General features: G+C 43.5%; 2 protein-coding genes across 13 annotated transcripts in view; one reads left to right on the top strand and one right to left on the bottom strand.

Annotated features, from left to right (window-relative positions):
• TNIK (TRAF2 and NCK interacting kinase) overlaps positions 1-16546 on the top strand; it is a 377380-nt gene that overhangs the window by 323148 nt on the left and 37686 nt on the right. For 5 of the 8 annotated variants that reach the window (XM_077880331.1, XM_077880329.1, XM_077880328.1 and 2 more), the window contains 5 exons: positions 198-437; positions 1496-1602; positions 9963-10126; positions 12128-12225; positions 13076-13099. In XM_077880331.1, coding sequence (XP_077736457.1) covers positions 198-437; positions 1496-1602; positions 9963-10126; positions 12128-12225; positions 13076-13099 — 633 coding nt within the window. The remainder of the gene's footprint in view (positions 1-197; positions 438-1495; positions 1603-9962; positions 10127-12127; positions 12226-13075; positions 13100-16546) is intronic. The other 3 variants (XM_077880327.1, XM_077880332.1, XM_077880330.1) reach the window with 1 other exon arrangement.
• Positions 1981-5943, bottom strand: LOC144302711 (uncharacterized). Of its 5 annotated transcripts, XM_077880337.1 has the most exons (4): positions 5659-5943; positions 3807-3971; positions 2401-2427; positions 1981-2149 (listed from the first exon to the last, which is right to left on the bottom strand). In XM_077880337.1, the coding sequence occupies exons 1-4, from the start codon at positions 5735-5737 to the stop codon at positions 1998-2000; spliced, it is 423 nt and encodes a 140-aa protein (XP_077736463.1). In that variant the 5' UTR covers positions 5738-5943; the 3' UTR covers positions 1981-1997. The 5 variants fall into 5 exon arrangements, 1 of the variants encoding a protein (XP_077736463.1); XR_013369739.1 differs by lacking the exon at positions 2401-2427 and having other exon boundaries at positions 3720-3971; XR_013369740.1 differs by lacking the exon at positions 2401-2427 and having other exon boundaries at positions 1981-2146; positions 3720-3971.

The raw sequence follows: 16546 nt of genomic DNA, 5'->3' as shown, positions 1-16546 counted from the left end.
TGGGTCCGGCCTACACATGGCTGTGAATGGGAAATGTGGAAGAGCTTCCAAAAGCAGGTTGGAGACAGCTGTGATGGGCTCCGTGTACTCCAGCGCTCGTGCTCTAAAATTTTATTTTTCCCTTCCACTGAATGAAGGTCCTAGTAGATCTGCTTTTTCTTCTAATAATGTCGCTACCGTGTTGGTTTGACGTTTAGATTCCACATCTGGTAGCTGTGAAGTCCCAGGGACCTGCCTTGACCGCCTCCCAGTCTGTGCACGAGCAGCCCACCAAGGGCCTGTCTGGGTTTCAGGAGGCCCTGAACGTGACCTCTCACCGCGTGGAGATGCCGCGCCAGAACTCGGACCCCACCTCTGAAAACCCTCCTCTCCCCACTCGCATTGAGAAGTTTGACCGAAGCTCTTGGTTACGACAGGAAGAAGACATTCCACCAAAGGTAAATAGGCTGGCGGGCCTCTCTCCGCGTTCCTGTCATCATCAGCCTCGTTCACGATGACTTTTACTACGTCTCCTCCAGCACTTCCACAGCAGTGAGGAGCAGGAGAATGCCAGAGCACCACCCCTTCTTAGGTTTGGGTTTTTCCCCCTCCTGGTCCCCAAGCTAAGACTTGGCCCTTGTCAGCTAAGCTAATAACGATACATTTTCCTACTGTGTGTCTGCTGGTGTGCATACAGTCTTTTTGAAGACCCTGCCAGGATTTTCAATATTAATCCTGTTTTGTATCACATTTGCAAATTGACCTTCCAAAGCACAGTGTTGGGGGGGGGGGCGTTTTTAATTAATGACTGCAAATTGATTAGGAAGTGGGGACACTTAGCATCCATTGAAGTAATTGCTCTGAGCTCACTGGCATGTGGCTCATGTCCCAAGCTGTAGCCCGGTACCCTCATTTCTCGCCAGGTTTCATCATTTCCTTATCTGTTTATCAGTTAGGGTGGAGCTCAGCTTATCTGGATGATTCTCATCTGATGCAATTTCCAATGATCAACTGAGTTAATGGTATCCCGGAGAAATTTCTGGTATCCACCACTCGTACACAAGCAAAGGAGGTCAACTATTTTAGACCAGTGAATCAAAATAATTAGCTTGGTCTGCTTTTTAATTTGTTTTTAAAATTGAAGACCAGGGGGTGGTGGAAGGGGAGGTGGGCGGGGGGTGGGGGTGACCGGGTGACAGGCACTGAGGTGGGCACTTGACGGGATGAGCACTGGGTGTTATTCTATATGTTGACAAATTGAACACCAATAAAAAAATAAATTTATTAAGAAAAAATAAAAATAAATAAAATTGAAGACCGTACTCCTTTATGATCGCTGAATGTGCCTCAGTGCCTTCTGTGTGGTTTTGTTTAGGGAGTTAAATCTTTCTCTGAAAAATGAACACTATGCCTTTCCCATTTCTGATAGTTTCTATAACTCCTGGTAAATTTTAGGAAAGGAGCCTATTGGAGCTGTTTCATGGAAATTCTTTCTGAATCCTGCTTTTTCTTTCAGGTGCCTCAAAGAACAACTTCCATATCCCCAGCATTAGCCAGAAAGAATTCTCCTGGAAATGGTAGTGCTCTGGGACCCAGACTAGGATCTCAACCCATCAGAGCAAGGTAAGGCGAGAAAGATGGTTTCAAGTGAAGGAAAAGGCAGGCCCCCACCTGTCATTGTCATTATTGCTTTCCTAAAAATCATCCGTCCTTTTTTCACTTCAGAGGCTTGTTGACTGGCCACTTGGACTGTAAGCTCTGGTGGGGCCAGAATACATGCCTCTTATTTCTGCGCCTTTCACAGAGATCAGTGAACAGTGGAGGCTCTTGAGTGAATGAGGGAGTGGGTGAAGAAAAATGAGACCGCGCAAAAGCCAAGCCGGTGTACCTCACTTGACAATTTTAAAAACTGGGGAGTAAAGTTGCAAATATAAGTCTGGTTAAAACACCCCAAACCATTACTTCAGAGACCATTTGGCAAAGTCAGCAGAACAAGATGGCCTGGTTAGAGGTGATTTTTAATGCCCTGGGAGCCAGTAACACATTACAAAGGCAGGGGTGCCCGGGTAGCGCGGTGAGTTGGGCATCGGACTCTTGATCTTAGCTTGCGTCTTGATCTCCAGTCGTGAGTTCAAGCCCATGTAGGGCTCCATGCTGGGTGTGGAACCTACTTTAAAAAAAAAAAAAAAAAAAAAAAAAAAGGCATTACAAAGTCATTGCCAAAGAAGCCCATCAGTGGCCATCTGCAGAGCTTCCTAGCTTGGCACGTTACAAAAAGACTGTTTCTTAGCAGGAAATCACCTCCTTGGCATTACGGAGGGTCACTCAGATACAGTTCTACTTCCACCGCGGCTCTGTACTCTCCTAGAATTTTCCATCAACAATGGATATTCCTACAGTCAGGAAACTGCATCCACCTACCGGCTGGTGTAGAGGTCTCAAGAGAATCTGGAAAGTAAACAACACCTTTACTGTATCTGAGCTGGTGTTATGTGGCAACAGACACTATTTGCTGCTCTAGTTTGTCGAGCTTCCCTCTGATTTTTTTCATGATGAATGCACCGCTTTTTAGGATCAACCGAAATAGCAAATGGTCTCTGCTGAGACTATAAAAAGAGTGAGCTTGGGCAGGCTGTTGCATTGTTCTCCCCTGTGTTTATAAGAGGAGGCCTCTCCCTTGCTAGTAAGGACGAGAGGCTGGAATGAAGGAGAGGATTATCTGTGTCTGCCTCTAATATATGGAATTTTGATATAGTGCGGCTTTAATTTTCCTCGTCACGTGAAGAGCTTTAGGAAGAGGTCAGTCCACAATAAATAAGATGGAACTGTACTAAGAACATTAATCCCTTTAGGGCAAAGAAGTTCGCCCGTTCTGGGTGGGATTGCCACTGGCAGGAGGCTCCGCATGAGCCATTTTTTCCCAGGGACTTGTCAGCCTCACCCCGAGCAGGTGTTGCTAAGCCGCGCTGAGAAAGTCCAGAGTGTGCTGTGACCAGAGCGAGAGGAACAGCAGCCCTGGGATTGCCGGGGTGAACTTTGTCAGATCCCCCTCTTCAAGCAGCGGCGAGCCCCTGATTATCGGTGCTTCTTATTCCTCTGGACCCGGCCCCCAGGGCTCCGTTCATCAGATCAGTTGCTTAGAATTTTAGCTGCTGTAAATCAAGCCTCATTTCAACTCTAAGCCTTTTTCCCTCCTATCACCAGAAAGAAAGTGCACTATCATTATATAATCAAATAAAAAGCAGCTCTTTGTTCCCGCCGAAGTGTTATTTTAATGACGTTAGGTCCAAGATAGTTGGCTTTTGATGGTCATTGGCTTGTGAAACAGGAGCTTTTCCCCCTCAGAACCACTTAAGTTTGTTCTTAGTCCAAAGAATGTGGACTTTGTGAGACAGCTAACATTTCTCTGCTTACAGAGAAGGGAGGGAGGGAGCTAAGGGGTAATAATTATTTACCTACAGTGAAAGTCAGAGGGATTGTCGGAGAGGGCCCTGGAGCCTCCCCATCCCTGCCGTGTGCAGTAATCCTACTGAACGCTGCTTCTTGCCGCCCCCATCTCCAAGTGACCAGCACTTAAGATGTGAATCAGACTTTGCAACTCTAGATTGGATTGCATTTTTTTAAGTTTCAGGATTTGGCTTATCTACTGTGATAGATGTAATTCTTAGCTCATGATTGCTTCATAATAAAACACCCAAAAACTAAGTGGTCTGAAATAGCAACGATTTCCAATTTCTTACGATTCTGTGTGTTGGCTAATAGGTTTTTCTGCCGGTCTCATTTGGGCTTCCCCATGTGGCTGCACTGAGCTGATGGGTCAGCTGTACCTTCATGTGCTCTCTCATCCTGGTCTTCTTCATTGTTTGGCGATCTCAGGACAGCCTCCTGGCGGGGAAAGCCCCAGAAGCCCCAGTACACAAATTCGTTTCCAGCCCTCGCTTGCTTCACCTTTGCTGATGTCCCATTGGCAACCACAATCACATGGCCAAGCCCTGAGTCAGTGGGTAAAGGAGACACACGGGGGCATGGACAGTGGGAGATGTGACTGGCCGGGGGCATTACTGTAAAGCAGACTCTCCTGTTTTACACTGGTCTTAATGAAGTCCTCATAGTTCTTTTTGTACCATTTTTCAGGCAATTGCCCATCCATAAAGCCATAAAAAGGGGTTGTTTTAAATAATCAATAATTTACAATGTTTATCAGCTATATTTCTTATATTTGGTCAATATTCCTTTTTATCCTCCCAGCCCTCTTGCTTGAAAATGATCCTCAGGGTAGAGTGGGAAATTGGCAAAGTAAAAAATGGATCCCAAGAAAAACCACACATGTTAATAAAATAAGAAAATCAGGATGTTTTGTTATTATTTTTTTTCATTTGCTAAATTCAGCAAATGTATATTGGGGACCTCCTGGGTCCCCAGTAGAGGGGCATGGGACCCCCCCTATTCAAAGGGCCACATGGGACCTTGGGAGCCAGTGAGTCAACCAAGACCACCTGAGTCTAGGGCCCATGGGTCAGAGGATAAACCATTACCTGCTACTCTTTGGGGCTATGGGCATTATTAGGGGCAAAACTCTGTTACTTGCCTTGCTTTCTTATTTTGCTTTGGGGTAAATCTGTGAATTGACTTATCTAAAGAAAGCAAAAGAAGGCAGAGGCTCTCTCTTCTCCTTCTGTGGCAGACTTAGGGACGACAAGTTTAAGGCAACAGTGTCTGAACCCAGGAGGAACCTGCGTCTCCAAGTCCCTGCTTGGAGAATAACCACCGAGGAGAGCAGTTCTATCTGTGTATATTGTGATATGAGTGGGAAAGAAGCCACTTTTGTGCAAAGTCGATAGAAAAAAGAAAGAATAGAAAACAGAGGCTAATGGTTAAAAAGCTTAGTTTTTGCGTCCTGAATTCAGGTACTAATGACGTCCAGGTACTAGGTGCAAGATGGTGTATATTCCCCAGTGACTGCAGAATGTGTGATGATTTCTAAGAATATAGGAAACAGTATGTTTAAATCAGTAAACTACTTGGCACCCTGAATGGGAAGATTCTTGAGGTGAGTTAAAGTGGGAGTATGCAAGCATGTACCTATAACGTGAGGAAAACATCGGAGCTTTACTATTTTCAAAAGCCTTCCTTCTCCCAGATAAAAACTTCCAAGTATGTCACTCTTCTCCTGTCTACACACACTACATCAAATCGAAAAGAGCCCTATAGGAATATGTTTTAAAATAGACGTGTATCAGGGCGCCTGGGTGGCTCAGTCGGTGAAGCGTCTGCCTTCGGCTCAGGTCATGACCTCAGGGTCCTGGGATCGAGCCCCAAGTCGGGCTCTCTGCTCACCAGGGAGCCTGCTTCTCTGTCTCCCCACCACTCCCCCTGCTTGTGGTCTCTCTCCCTTTCTCTCTCCCTCTCTCTCTCTCTCTCTCTCTGCCAAATAAGTAAATAAAATCTTTAAAAAATAAATAAAACAAAAATAGTTGTCCCATGGGATCTATTTATAGGCCCCAGACTTTCCTACCCAAGCTGGTGCTAACGTCATTATATGCATTTGACATTTCCCATCCTACATGGCCAAAGTCTGCGTGACAACCCAGTCACCGTGCCGCCACCCCCCCACCCCCACCTGCCCATTCCCCTCTTCCTTCTCACACAGGCACGCGTCAGCCTGCAGTTCTTTCTTACCTGCTGCATGGACTCCCGGGTGCCTTATGTTGTCAAGGTGACCAGCTGAGTCTAGATCAAGATTTGATGATTTGTTCATTTTTTGAAACACTGTCTTAAAAAATTCCCAGGTACTTGAATATTTAACTTTGATTCGTGTGTTCCTCTAAAGCAAATTAATATTTGATCAAACAAGCACATTTAGAATATGAAGAGATTTAAATTAAGCCAGAAACACCTGGTCAACACCCAATGACTAAATGCTTAATTTCAAAAAATAATTCTCTGTCCCGTCCCAAACCTATCTTCCCATGCCTCATTTGTTCTCACTGGCTGTGTCATCAAAGAACAAAGTAAAGTGAATTTTGGCTGTCAGCCAGTTAATTATAGACTTGGCCCAAGTATTTGGGCCAAGAAATCACTTTGTGATCCTAATTTTCTGTTTCGACTTTTTATATGAGTCGGGTAAATGGAATAATTGCCACATTTCCACTTTACTGTGTGTTTTATAGCATTGTCTGTGGGATGGCAAATGTATGAACTAAAAGTTGGCATTTAAGAAATATATGTGAATGTTTTCAAGTTGTTACACATTTGGATCTGAGTAGTTTCAGTTAAGATGTGAACAAAGGAAATCTGTTATTTCATAGAATTCTTCTGAAATTCCCTCTAAAGGCATTCATGTCAGACCCCTTGGCCCCACGGCCAGACCATATTACTACATAATAAGGAAAAGAGAAATACGAGTGGTGTAACATTTTCTCAAAATACTTCTACTCCCCCCCCGCCCCAAAAAAATGAAGTAGAAAAAGCATTTTAAAGTTTTCCCAATTTCTGTATGTGGTTACGTAGAAACTAAACACTTCTTTCAGTCTCCAGCAGCAAAAACAGCAGCCTCCTAAGATCAGCACCCACGCTGGTTAGCTCCGGTGAGGAGGAAGCCCTAAGGAAGCCCAGATCGGGGGTTTAATGCCCGTGGGAACCAATTAACTTCACACCCAGAGAGGCTCCGAGTCCCATCAGAGAGGCCTGCACATCCCAGCTGGTCCTGCCAATTCCATGCCCCTCCCTGGCAGCCCTGGCCCAGGCCTCATCGTGGGTAGGTGGCCGCCCCCCACCTGCTCAGTCTGCACCGGGAGGCCTATGAGCTCCCCCAGCCCCGCAGGACTGCTCCCCAAGCCATCCGTTCCTTCTGCTGAGCCACCTTTCCAGAGTAAACGGATGCAGACGCCGTACGCCAGCAGGCCAGTGTCCTCCCTATGCCAGCAAGCCCGGTGTCCTGGCTCAGGAGCTTCCCCCAGACTTCCTGCTCACCCCCCAAGGCCCAGTCAAGTCCTGTCTCCGTCTTGACACCACCTCGACCACCCCAGGCTGCATCCATCGTTCCCCAAACTCCAACATCACTTACAGATTCTTTCACACGCAGCCTGCAGAGATGGGCCTTATCCACTGTTATCTCCGCTGCACGTTTCCCATCTCGAGAATTATGTTGCACCTTGCGCCTGTGTCCTGTGCTCTCCTCCATCCCTCACACGGGTCCAACGAGACTCACAAAGTAGGTGCTTCATAGAAAGGTGTTGGTTAAGTGATCAGAGGAGTGCTGTGTTCAGGCAAACAGCTGGGTCCCGCTGCCACACCACAGCCACAGGAGGAAAAAAAATCTCAGAGTTCACAGTCACTCCTCTCTTAATAGCTATTTTATATATATATATATATATATATATATATATATATATACAAAAAACGCTACATTACCAGTCTACAAAATGAAAGCAATTATCAAGAAGCTTTCGCTTGCCTGTCACCTTCAATCTGCAATACAGTTGGTTAGCAATAGACTTTTTAGAAAAAGTGTTTGGGGGGCTTTATTAATTATATCTAAATAATTCCTGTCCACCACTATTTAATAAAAGAGGACCATGGGAAAGAATTTATTTTTGGAAATAAAAGGAGATAAGATTGTTTTCCTAAGGAGAATTCGAAAGTAGGCTGTTGCGTAAGTATTATACATTTTTCATTTTAGGTAGTCTCCAAATCAGGGCCACTTCCAGTATGGATCCAAATCTATTTAAACCAATTAAGTGCTGGCAGTTTTCAAAAGTAATTACTGCACAAAGGAGTTCTGTAAAAATATTGAGAATCTTAAACATTTTCCTTAAGTTTGATCATCAGTTCTGCTGCAGTTGATCATACTGCTGGGTTGACTTAGCAAATCCTTTACCAATAAAAACTTAAAAGGATAAATATTGTCATAAATCCTATATTTTTATGATCAAAGCTAATAGGTTATGAGGACATATTTATTTTTACATATGTTTTCCAGGGCCACTAGCCATGTCTTCCGATAACCCAATATTTTAAAATATTTGTAAGTCAATGAAATATTTTTGGTAGATACATCACCAAAAAGCAGAGGTCTTGTGTTTTCTAAAAGAAATCATTTGGTCTAGTTGCTGCTAGAATGATGCCATTCTGTGGCCAGATTTTTAGTACACTAAAATGCTATTGTCTCGAGGGAAGGGACCGTATTATTTTCATTTTTATACATGAAACATGGGGTACCCAACACAGGTCAGAGTGCGCTTGACATTCTTGAAATGAGTGGAGGGAAAGGAAGGCATAAAATTACATTTTAACATGACTTAACTGCATTACAATCAGAGTCCATGGTCACACTACGGTGACTCTGTTTAGCAAGGACATGCAATTCTGTTTGGAGAACTGAAGACATCGGGAATGTGGAGGGGCCCGATGTCACACCCCCTGGCAGGTGGATAGCAGGTATATGATCAGAAGTGGCCTAGGTGGCCCTGTTCCATGCCCCTCTGTTGGCCGGTGCTCACTGCGGGCAGAGCATGGGCAAGTTTGGCTGTGTCTGACCAAGCGGCAGATGACAAGGGCGTGTGTCATGTTTATTATCATATCTCAAATGCCTGAGCCAGTGCTTGGTATAACCAACTGAGCGAGCTAGTAAATACCACTATTTGGGGGGCACTTAAGGTATGAAAGTGAATAATACAGTAAGATTTTATAACAAGCGGTGACTCCTAGCATTTGTTCTTAAATTAGTGCTTAATAATAATGATTTTAAAACATCCCTCCCTTAGGCAGCCCGGGTGGCTCAGCGGTTTAGCACCGCCTTCAGCCCAGGGCCTGATCCTGGAGACCCAGGATCGAGTCCCACATCGGGCTCCCTGCATGGAGCCTCCTTCTCCCTCCGCCTGTGTGCCTGTGTCTCTGCCTCTCTCTCTCTCTCTCTCTCTCTCTCTCTCTGTCATGAATAAATAAAATCTTAAAAAAATAAAATAAAACATCCCTCCCTTTGATAAGAGCCAAAGTATATAAAGGCTTCCTGAAATAAATTTAAAAATGCAAATACACTACTAACTACATAAGCAAAGACCATGATTAAGTAATTCACAGAGGAGTTATAAATGGTAAATAAAGGTGAATAAAAATTACTCTCCTTCAATAGTAATGTTTTAAAACAGGGCACTTTTTTTTTCTTTTTTACAAATCAATGAACTGCTCATAATAAAGTGTGGCTAAGAATTCAGTAAGATGGACCGTTTCATACGCTTCGGCGAAAACTGGTGATACCGTCATTACACACTCACATACAGACCTATGCGGTGCACACCTGCCAGTTCACGTCCTTCCACCCAGGAATTCCAGTTCCAGGAAGGAGATGTGATTGAGTACTTGTATGCCTGGAGATACCCCTCTCAGCCTTATGCGTCAGGCCAGCGTAGTAGAGGCACCTTAATACCCAACCGTCGAGGAATGGTTAAACTAACTCATCCATACACTGGCCTGCTCTGCAGCCATTATTGTTTGGTAAGCAGAAGCTGCTCACGATGCCATCCGAAGGGGAAAAAGCAAGCTGCAAAACTGAACATACAGCATGCTCCTATGTATACAGAAGAAAGAATTCTAGAAGATACTATACCAAATAACAAAACATAGTTGGCTGTCTCCTGGGCCAGAGATTGCATGTGTGGCTTTCTCTCTTTTTTTAATCTTTTAATATTTTTCAAGATCTTTTTTTATGATGAACATGAGAATAAGGGTTTAAGAGAAAGCCTCCCGAGGAGAACACCATTTCAGAGCCCACACCTTAGCGTGATGACCCAGGACCCGCCTGGCAGTATCAGGCTGGGCGCTCCACGGAGACCCTCAGGACTGGCATTTCCGTGGACCCTTCCAGTGCGTGGTGGCACAAGGGCCATCGTTGCTCCTCTGCATGGGGGCGGGACTGGACTGTGCTTGTGTCTGTGAGTGGCAAGGTCTGGGGGTGTAGTCACCGTGCTCTGCCTTCCGTACAGCAACCCTGACCTCCGGAGAACGGAGCCCGTCTTGGAGAGCCCCTTGCAGAGGACCAGCAGCGGCAGTTCCTCTAGCTCCAGCACTCCCAGCTCCCAGCCCAGCTCCCAAGGGGGCTCCCAGCCTGGATCGCAAGCGGGGTCCAGCGAACGGACCAGAGTTCGAGGTAAGCTTTCCCCGGACAGCACTGCCTGGGGCCGAGAGCCGCGGGCTCCGCTGACTCCCTGACCTCTGTGCCCCCCGCTCCTGGCGTGGCCCCCACCGTGCGATGCTGCACAGTCCTCTCTGCCCGCAGCCTCGGTCTCCGTAGACGAGAGGACCACCAGCCCCAGTTGCATGTGTGACACCACAGTTTGGACTAAATCTTTTCTCTTTGCCGATGACATTGTCTTCCAGGAAGATCATAGATTATTGGCCCTGTTTGAAAATATAATCACTTGTGAGTCACCTGAATTCCCATTGCCCCTTGTTGCCTGTTTCAAGGTTCAGATACCCCCTAGTACCCCCTCCCCGATACGCCCATCGTCCCTTTTCGGGATTCTGAGTATTGCTCATGATACTTGGGAATCTCTCAAAGTGGAATTTGGTAAAGGTTAATGGAGAATACATACGCTTTAGAGAAGAAGTAAACTCTTTGACTTAAAAAGTGTATTTGACTCTTCAGGTTATTCCTACTAAAGAGGAATAAAAAATGAGCCTCTCTGACCATTTATTCAAGTCTTCCATCACTGTTCAGTTTTCATTAATGAAGGAGCTTGTGAAAGACAGCAGCGTGTCCAGCTAATTACACACAACACATCGTTTCTCGCGACAAAACGGACTCTTTCTGAACAACCTCCTTCAGAAAGATAATTTTGCTTCCAAGCAATAAACACTAGAACTTTGCAAAGTGTAATTTGATAGATATTAACAAATATCTCTGCCTGAGAAAAAAACACCAGTACTTTATTTTTTTTTCTTTCATTAGACACAGAGTCGGGCCCCTAATATCTTCCGAAGGTTTTAAATAAGTAAAATCACTGTATGTCTGTTTTGAAAAGGCTGAAACCTGACATGTGGTGCTCATGTCGCTGGACTGGGATGTGGCTGCCCCCATATGCATTCCTCAGACATTGGTGTGGCCCAGCCCATAGCTATGTGTGCTTTTGTTGCTTTAATTCAAATATAAATTTGCTTAATTTAGAAAACTCACCCACTTTTTTTTTCTTTATAAGCAACATAATATCCTTAGAGCAAACTAAAGGAAACTAAAAGTTAGGCCTATCATTTTAATTCTCTGATCTGGTTTGGGTTTACTTCATATCTTCTCTCCTTTGGCCTCTAGGTCTTCTGGGTTAAAAACACTGCTGTATCCCTGGTGTGTTTGTGCCCGGGAAAGCCCAGTTTAAAACAAAAGAATCTCTCCTGTGCCAGGTTGATTTTGTCTACCATCAGTAAATCGGAGAGATGCTCTTTACTCTGTAGCTGTTGGGGAGCCCTCCCCCACCCTTGCTCTGTACCTCTACTCTGGGAATCTCCCCTTTTGCCACCGACACTCTCCTTCCTGTTCCCACGTTATTCTTTCTTCCTTAAAGGACCCAGACAACCCCTGCCTCCTGTTTAAAAAACATTCCATCAAATGAAATAGATTTCTATCCCTTCAAAATAACCTATCCTGATGGGTAGGTGGTCAAAGAAGCAGCCGAGCATAGAATGTTAACACAGAAGTTGGTTTAGTGTAATAACCTAGAAGTGGGCTCGGATAAAACAGAATCCCAACTCTGCCCATAATTCCAGCATAGCCCTAGGCTAGTATGCCATCTAAGTCTATATGGAACTGTAAAATGGGAAAAGGGTGCCGCACATTGGGTTGGATCAAGAATCCGATGAGACAGTTGACCTGGAAGGCATTGAGCATTAAGTGTGATGCACATTTAGCACTCAGCAAATGGCGGTGGTAGTGGTGCTTGCCAATTTTTCTTATTATTAATAGTGACTTCCAGGTTACAGGCCTAAATGTGTTTGCCCGAATATTAACAATTTGTTCACAGATGTGTTTGAGGATTTGCCCAAGTGAATGACGTATTCCCTGAGTAATCCTGAAGGATGACTCACCACAGAACTCCAGAACTTGAGTCAACACTTTGTGATGGTCATTATTTTTCTTGGCCCCTGTTTTTCTATCTAGCTAACAGTAAGTCGGAAGGATCACCTGTGCTCCCCCACGAGCCTTCCAAGGTGAAGCCAGAAGAATCCAGGGATATTACCCGACCTAGTCGACCAGCTGTGAGTGCTTTTGAACTCTTTTAAGTTACCAGAGAAACCATAGGATAAAGTAGTTGGGGATACACTCATGACTCTGAGACAAAACTTACTGAGATTAAGAAGAATGGAAGCTAGAAGCATCCAGAAGGAAGCCATCCAGAAAGAACTGAACAGATTTTGGATTGCTTATCAGCCTTTAGGCATTTTGCTGATCATTAGCACTACTTTAGAGATTAAAAAAGGGGGAGAAATAACTCATAGCATTACATAATTTCTACTCGGCAGCTTTGGCAAAAAGATGTGAAAGCTGGCAGTTAAGGAGATGTGGGCACTTTCTGTGGGTTTCTCTTGTCTACTCCACCCTCTCCCCATATTATTTTCCATATGAATCAATGTAATTTTTGCTGTTTCTCATGCCTTCAGGACTATATTTTTCCGGACCAAAATGTGATAAGCATGGTTTGACAAGGGGCCTGACAACTTGAAATCTAGCTTCATTTGCTGAGACATAACAGACCCCATTAGCTTTAGCAAAAGAAATAAGAGCATAGCGGCTGACATGTGAAAGTTGGAAATTAATTTGGGATGAGTTACTATGCACTTACTTTATTTGAAATTTCGGAGAACCTTTTCTATTAAATGAATGTGAAGACTTTTTTGGTTTACTCTGCTCTGTACATGTTGAAGTCGGGAGGCACAGTAAGAGTAGTAACGACGGGGATTTGCCCCCGCCCAGGGTTGAGGTTCTCCCCACTCTTTTGCATTTATCAGTTGTGTACTAACAATTCCCATTTTGTGTCTAACCTGCTGCCTTTCTTCTGGGTTTTCCCTCTCCTGTGGATTCTTCTGGATTGGGTTCCTCCTATCTCAGAGCTATAAGAAAGCGATAGATGAGGTTAGTATTACCTTTTCTTGGTCATGCTGTCACGAGATGTAAATATAAAGCTGATTTCCTGGTGTTGACATTCAGAGAGGCGGCCTGTTGGATCACAGATTTAAAGTTTAGTCCTCTGGAGTGGTCTGCTGGAAGGCGAGCCCCTTCAACTGCAGCCAGCCTGAGGCCCTCAGACACCCATGTAAGCTCCAGAGACCTTCCTCCTGAGCCAAAATGTCACTTCTCCAACGTTCGAGTCTGGCTAAAGAGAAGCATTAGTGCTTTGTTATTGGCGATTTCTCATTCCAGCATCTTCCAATAGCAAAGCCCAGCCCTTAACCTGGACTCACCAGCTTTGCGAGGGGATGGCAGTTTTACTAACAAAGAAAAGAGACATCATTCTAAAGCACTCCAAATTTATAGTGTGTGATTTGTGAACAAGGAGTTACTGGGTATTGTTAGATTAATTTTGTGGGACATTAACTACAGCAGCAGCAGCAACATCAACTTTAGTTAATGAATCCTGGCGAGTTAAGTGACTTTATTTCCTTATCTGTGGAGACATTTTTCCATTAGAAAAATATATGGCTTTGTCAATCTTAGGTAGCTTGCTAAGAAGGATGACTGCCTTACTGCTGTTTGTCAGACCTGCATGAACACAGCATAGTAGATTTGTGTTTTGTTTTGTTTTGTTTCTTAAGAGACAGGCCTTGCAAAGAGTCCTAACTGCATGGAATCTGAAGATTATTATTATGGCTTTACGGCTGTAGCTCTGCTGAGCACCATTTTTTGTGAAATGATATGGAAAAAGCACTGGCTTTGGAGTCAACAGACTCAAAGTCTAGCTCCCCTTAATCAATAACTGGCCAGGACCAGTCTCATAATGTCCCTGGGCCAGTCTCTTCATATGTAACGTGGGGATAAAGATACCTGCTCTGCCTCGATTACGAGATTGACTAGGATCACTCAAGATCACGTATGCAAGAGCATTTTATGAAGTGTAAGGTACTGCAGAAAGCCAAGAGGCTGTCCTCATGCTAAGGCTTGGGCCTGAGACATGGAACCATTTTGGCAGGTGGAAGAAGCAGGTTTCTATGCATCTGATCTTCACCAAAGAGTCCCCTTTTTCAGAACTAGGACCGCCTTACCATTCAGAGTGATTTAGAACATTATTTCTTAGGTAAAGGATTGCTGTTCGTTTGGGGTAAAAAAAAAAAAAAAAAAAAAAAAGACTCTACACGTCTACAACGTGTAGGTGGCATTTATAGAAAGGGAAACAGAGGATGCTCTTCACTGCTCTGTGCTACAGCCTGGCCCTTCCCCTCATAATAGTCAGAAGGACAGCAACTCTCACAACTTGTATCAGTTTTCTCCCAAATAGTCGAAGAAAGAGAACGATATTCTGGTGCCATGACTGCCAGTAAAATGGTTACGTGCGTTCGTAACTCAAGGGAAAGCTCATGAGTGCAGAAATTAGCTCAAAGGTGGCAGTTGTAAGGGAAATGGATTTCATCTGGTTAGCCCAGGATGCCTTAGGCTTTTAAAAACTGCTTTATTTATTTTGCTTTACTCTCATACACTGGACAGAGATGAGAGGGGGCAACCGAAGTCATGGAGGGGATGTAAGCTGCACCCCCAGAATCTCTGGATCCCTGTGTGGTAGAAACAAGCCCTCCAGGTGATTCTGAGATCACAGATCTAGGCCACTAAAAATAGAGGATTACTTGGTTCGACCTAACTCAGTAGTTCTCAACCAGGGACGATTCCTCTTCTCCTTTTCCCTCCTATCCCCTCATCCCCTTGGGAGATATTTGGCAAAGTCTGGGGACAGTTTTGGTTGTCACGACTCGAGGGCAGGAGGCAGGGCTAACTGGTGTCTTGTGGGTAGAACAGAGAGATGCTGCTCAACATCCTCCCGTGCAGAGGAGGGCAACCCCTAGCAGAGAATGATCTGGCCCCAGATGTCAGTAGTGCCACAGGTGAGAAAACGAGTCCAATAAACCTTTCTCCCACCTTCATTCATAGCTTTTGATATGGCTTCCTTCTATAGTAACTGATTTGCCATTTAGATAACCCAGGATTGAAAGGAAAAGCCTTAAGATTCTGAAAACGTGTTGCTTGTTATTGTTAATCTAATGGTTTGATTTTTCATGAAAATCGATCTGAGGGAGTGTCCATTAATTTAGCATTCCTTTCTAGTGAAATAGGAGATTGTTCGATACAGTCTGTGGTTATTTAATATAATCGTTGAAAATAAATACTCTTCTTCCTTTAGCACAATTAAACATATGACGTGAGGATTAGGTACATAAGCAAACACTGGCTTTAGCGCTATTTTTTTGTTACTGTGTAAGAATCTGAGAGATTCCAGAGCACACCCATAGATTGGGCAGACCTTGAACAATGGTCTAAAACCTAGTGGTCTAAAACCTTTTTTTCCCCAGATGAGGATACTGAGGTTAAGGAACTTCCCCAATGCCATTTCATAAGATTTCCTAAAAAGGAAATAAATTATTTTCATGTGTAAACAAAAGAGCAGCTTAAAGATTTTTAACCATTATTTTAACAGTTCCAAAAAATTGAACTAAAATCTGAATAAACCGTGTTGTTTCTAAAAAGAGACCTAAAAGAGCACCTTTTTTAGGTAAAGTGTGCATAATTGTCAGATCAAATAAGAGTCTTTTTAATGAAAAAAAATATGTCAAGTTAATTCTAAAAAGTGTTACAGCAAGAGAAGCCTTTGGATAAGAGACTCCTGTCTTCACATTTACTCCATAGTCAAAAAATCTTACCATTTTGCTGTATTTCTTTTTTTTTTAGTTATATGTTTCTCAAATATTTTCATGCTAAATAGCACTTTTTTCTTCCTTTTTTTTAATACTTTTTAGCTCCAGGCTTGAGACAGCCAAGCAATAAATTACCACAAAAACTCATTATATGGAGAAAATTGGTATTGTCAGAAAATAAAATGTATGAAAATGGATCTGAACCTGATGGTGTCAATTTTAGTTCATGTCTGTTTTCTATAACTTTGCTATTGTAAATTCTTCCAGAGTGGATGGATAAGGAACAAAACCTCAGCTATTGGCAATGGAAGATTAATTTTCTTTGACTGGGGTATTACCTTTGAGTTACTCATTATTGTTACTTTGGGAGTCTCATATATGTCTCACCGTCCAAGCCGTTACCAAGTAAACTTAAAAGGAATTTGCAGTTATTTTCAGTGTTTCAAGAAAGAGAGCTTTTTAATAATGTAGAAACAAATAAAAGTTCTAATTAAAAGTGAGATTTGTAAAACAGGTCAGAACGTTAAACTTTTCCTGGGTCCGGTGTTTAGAAAAAATTAGGACATTTTCATGAATGAGACTTTCTTTAAATGAACGGGCTTTGAACCAACTAAATATTTCTAAATCGTTTTAATTTTTTTTTTCAAATCTCTTTTGTCTTGTTTTGAAATGTCAGAGATAA

The sequence above is a fragment of the Canis aureus genome, chromosome 31 (genome assembly GCF_053574225.1).
Source record: "Canis aureus isolate CA01 chromosome 31, VMU_Caureus_v.1.0, whole genome shotgun sequence".
NCBI classification, from domain to species: domain Eukaryota; kingdom Metazoa; phylum Chordata; class Mammalia; order Carnivora; family Canidae; genus Canis; species Canis aureus.
Note: the sequence above shows the minus strand (reverse complement) of the source record. Positions and strands in the feature narration are given on the sequence as shown.

Excerpts from the sequence above, each read along its gene's own strand:
- LOC144302711 (XM_077880337.1), bottom strand. The coding sequence starts at position 5,737 with ATGAACAAATCATCAAATCTTGATCTAGACTCAGCTGGTCACCTTGAC. Across the intron at positions 3,972-5,658 it reads CCCGGGAGTCCATGCAGCAG|GGCTTGGCCATGTGATTGTG; the intron begins GTAAGAAAGAAC and ends CCACTGACTCAG. Across the intron at positions 2,428-3,806 it reads GGATGAGAGAGCACATGAAG|ATTCTCTTGAGACCTCTACA; the intron begins GTACAGCTGACC and ends TTTACTTTCCAG.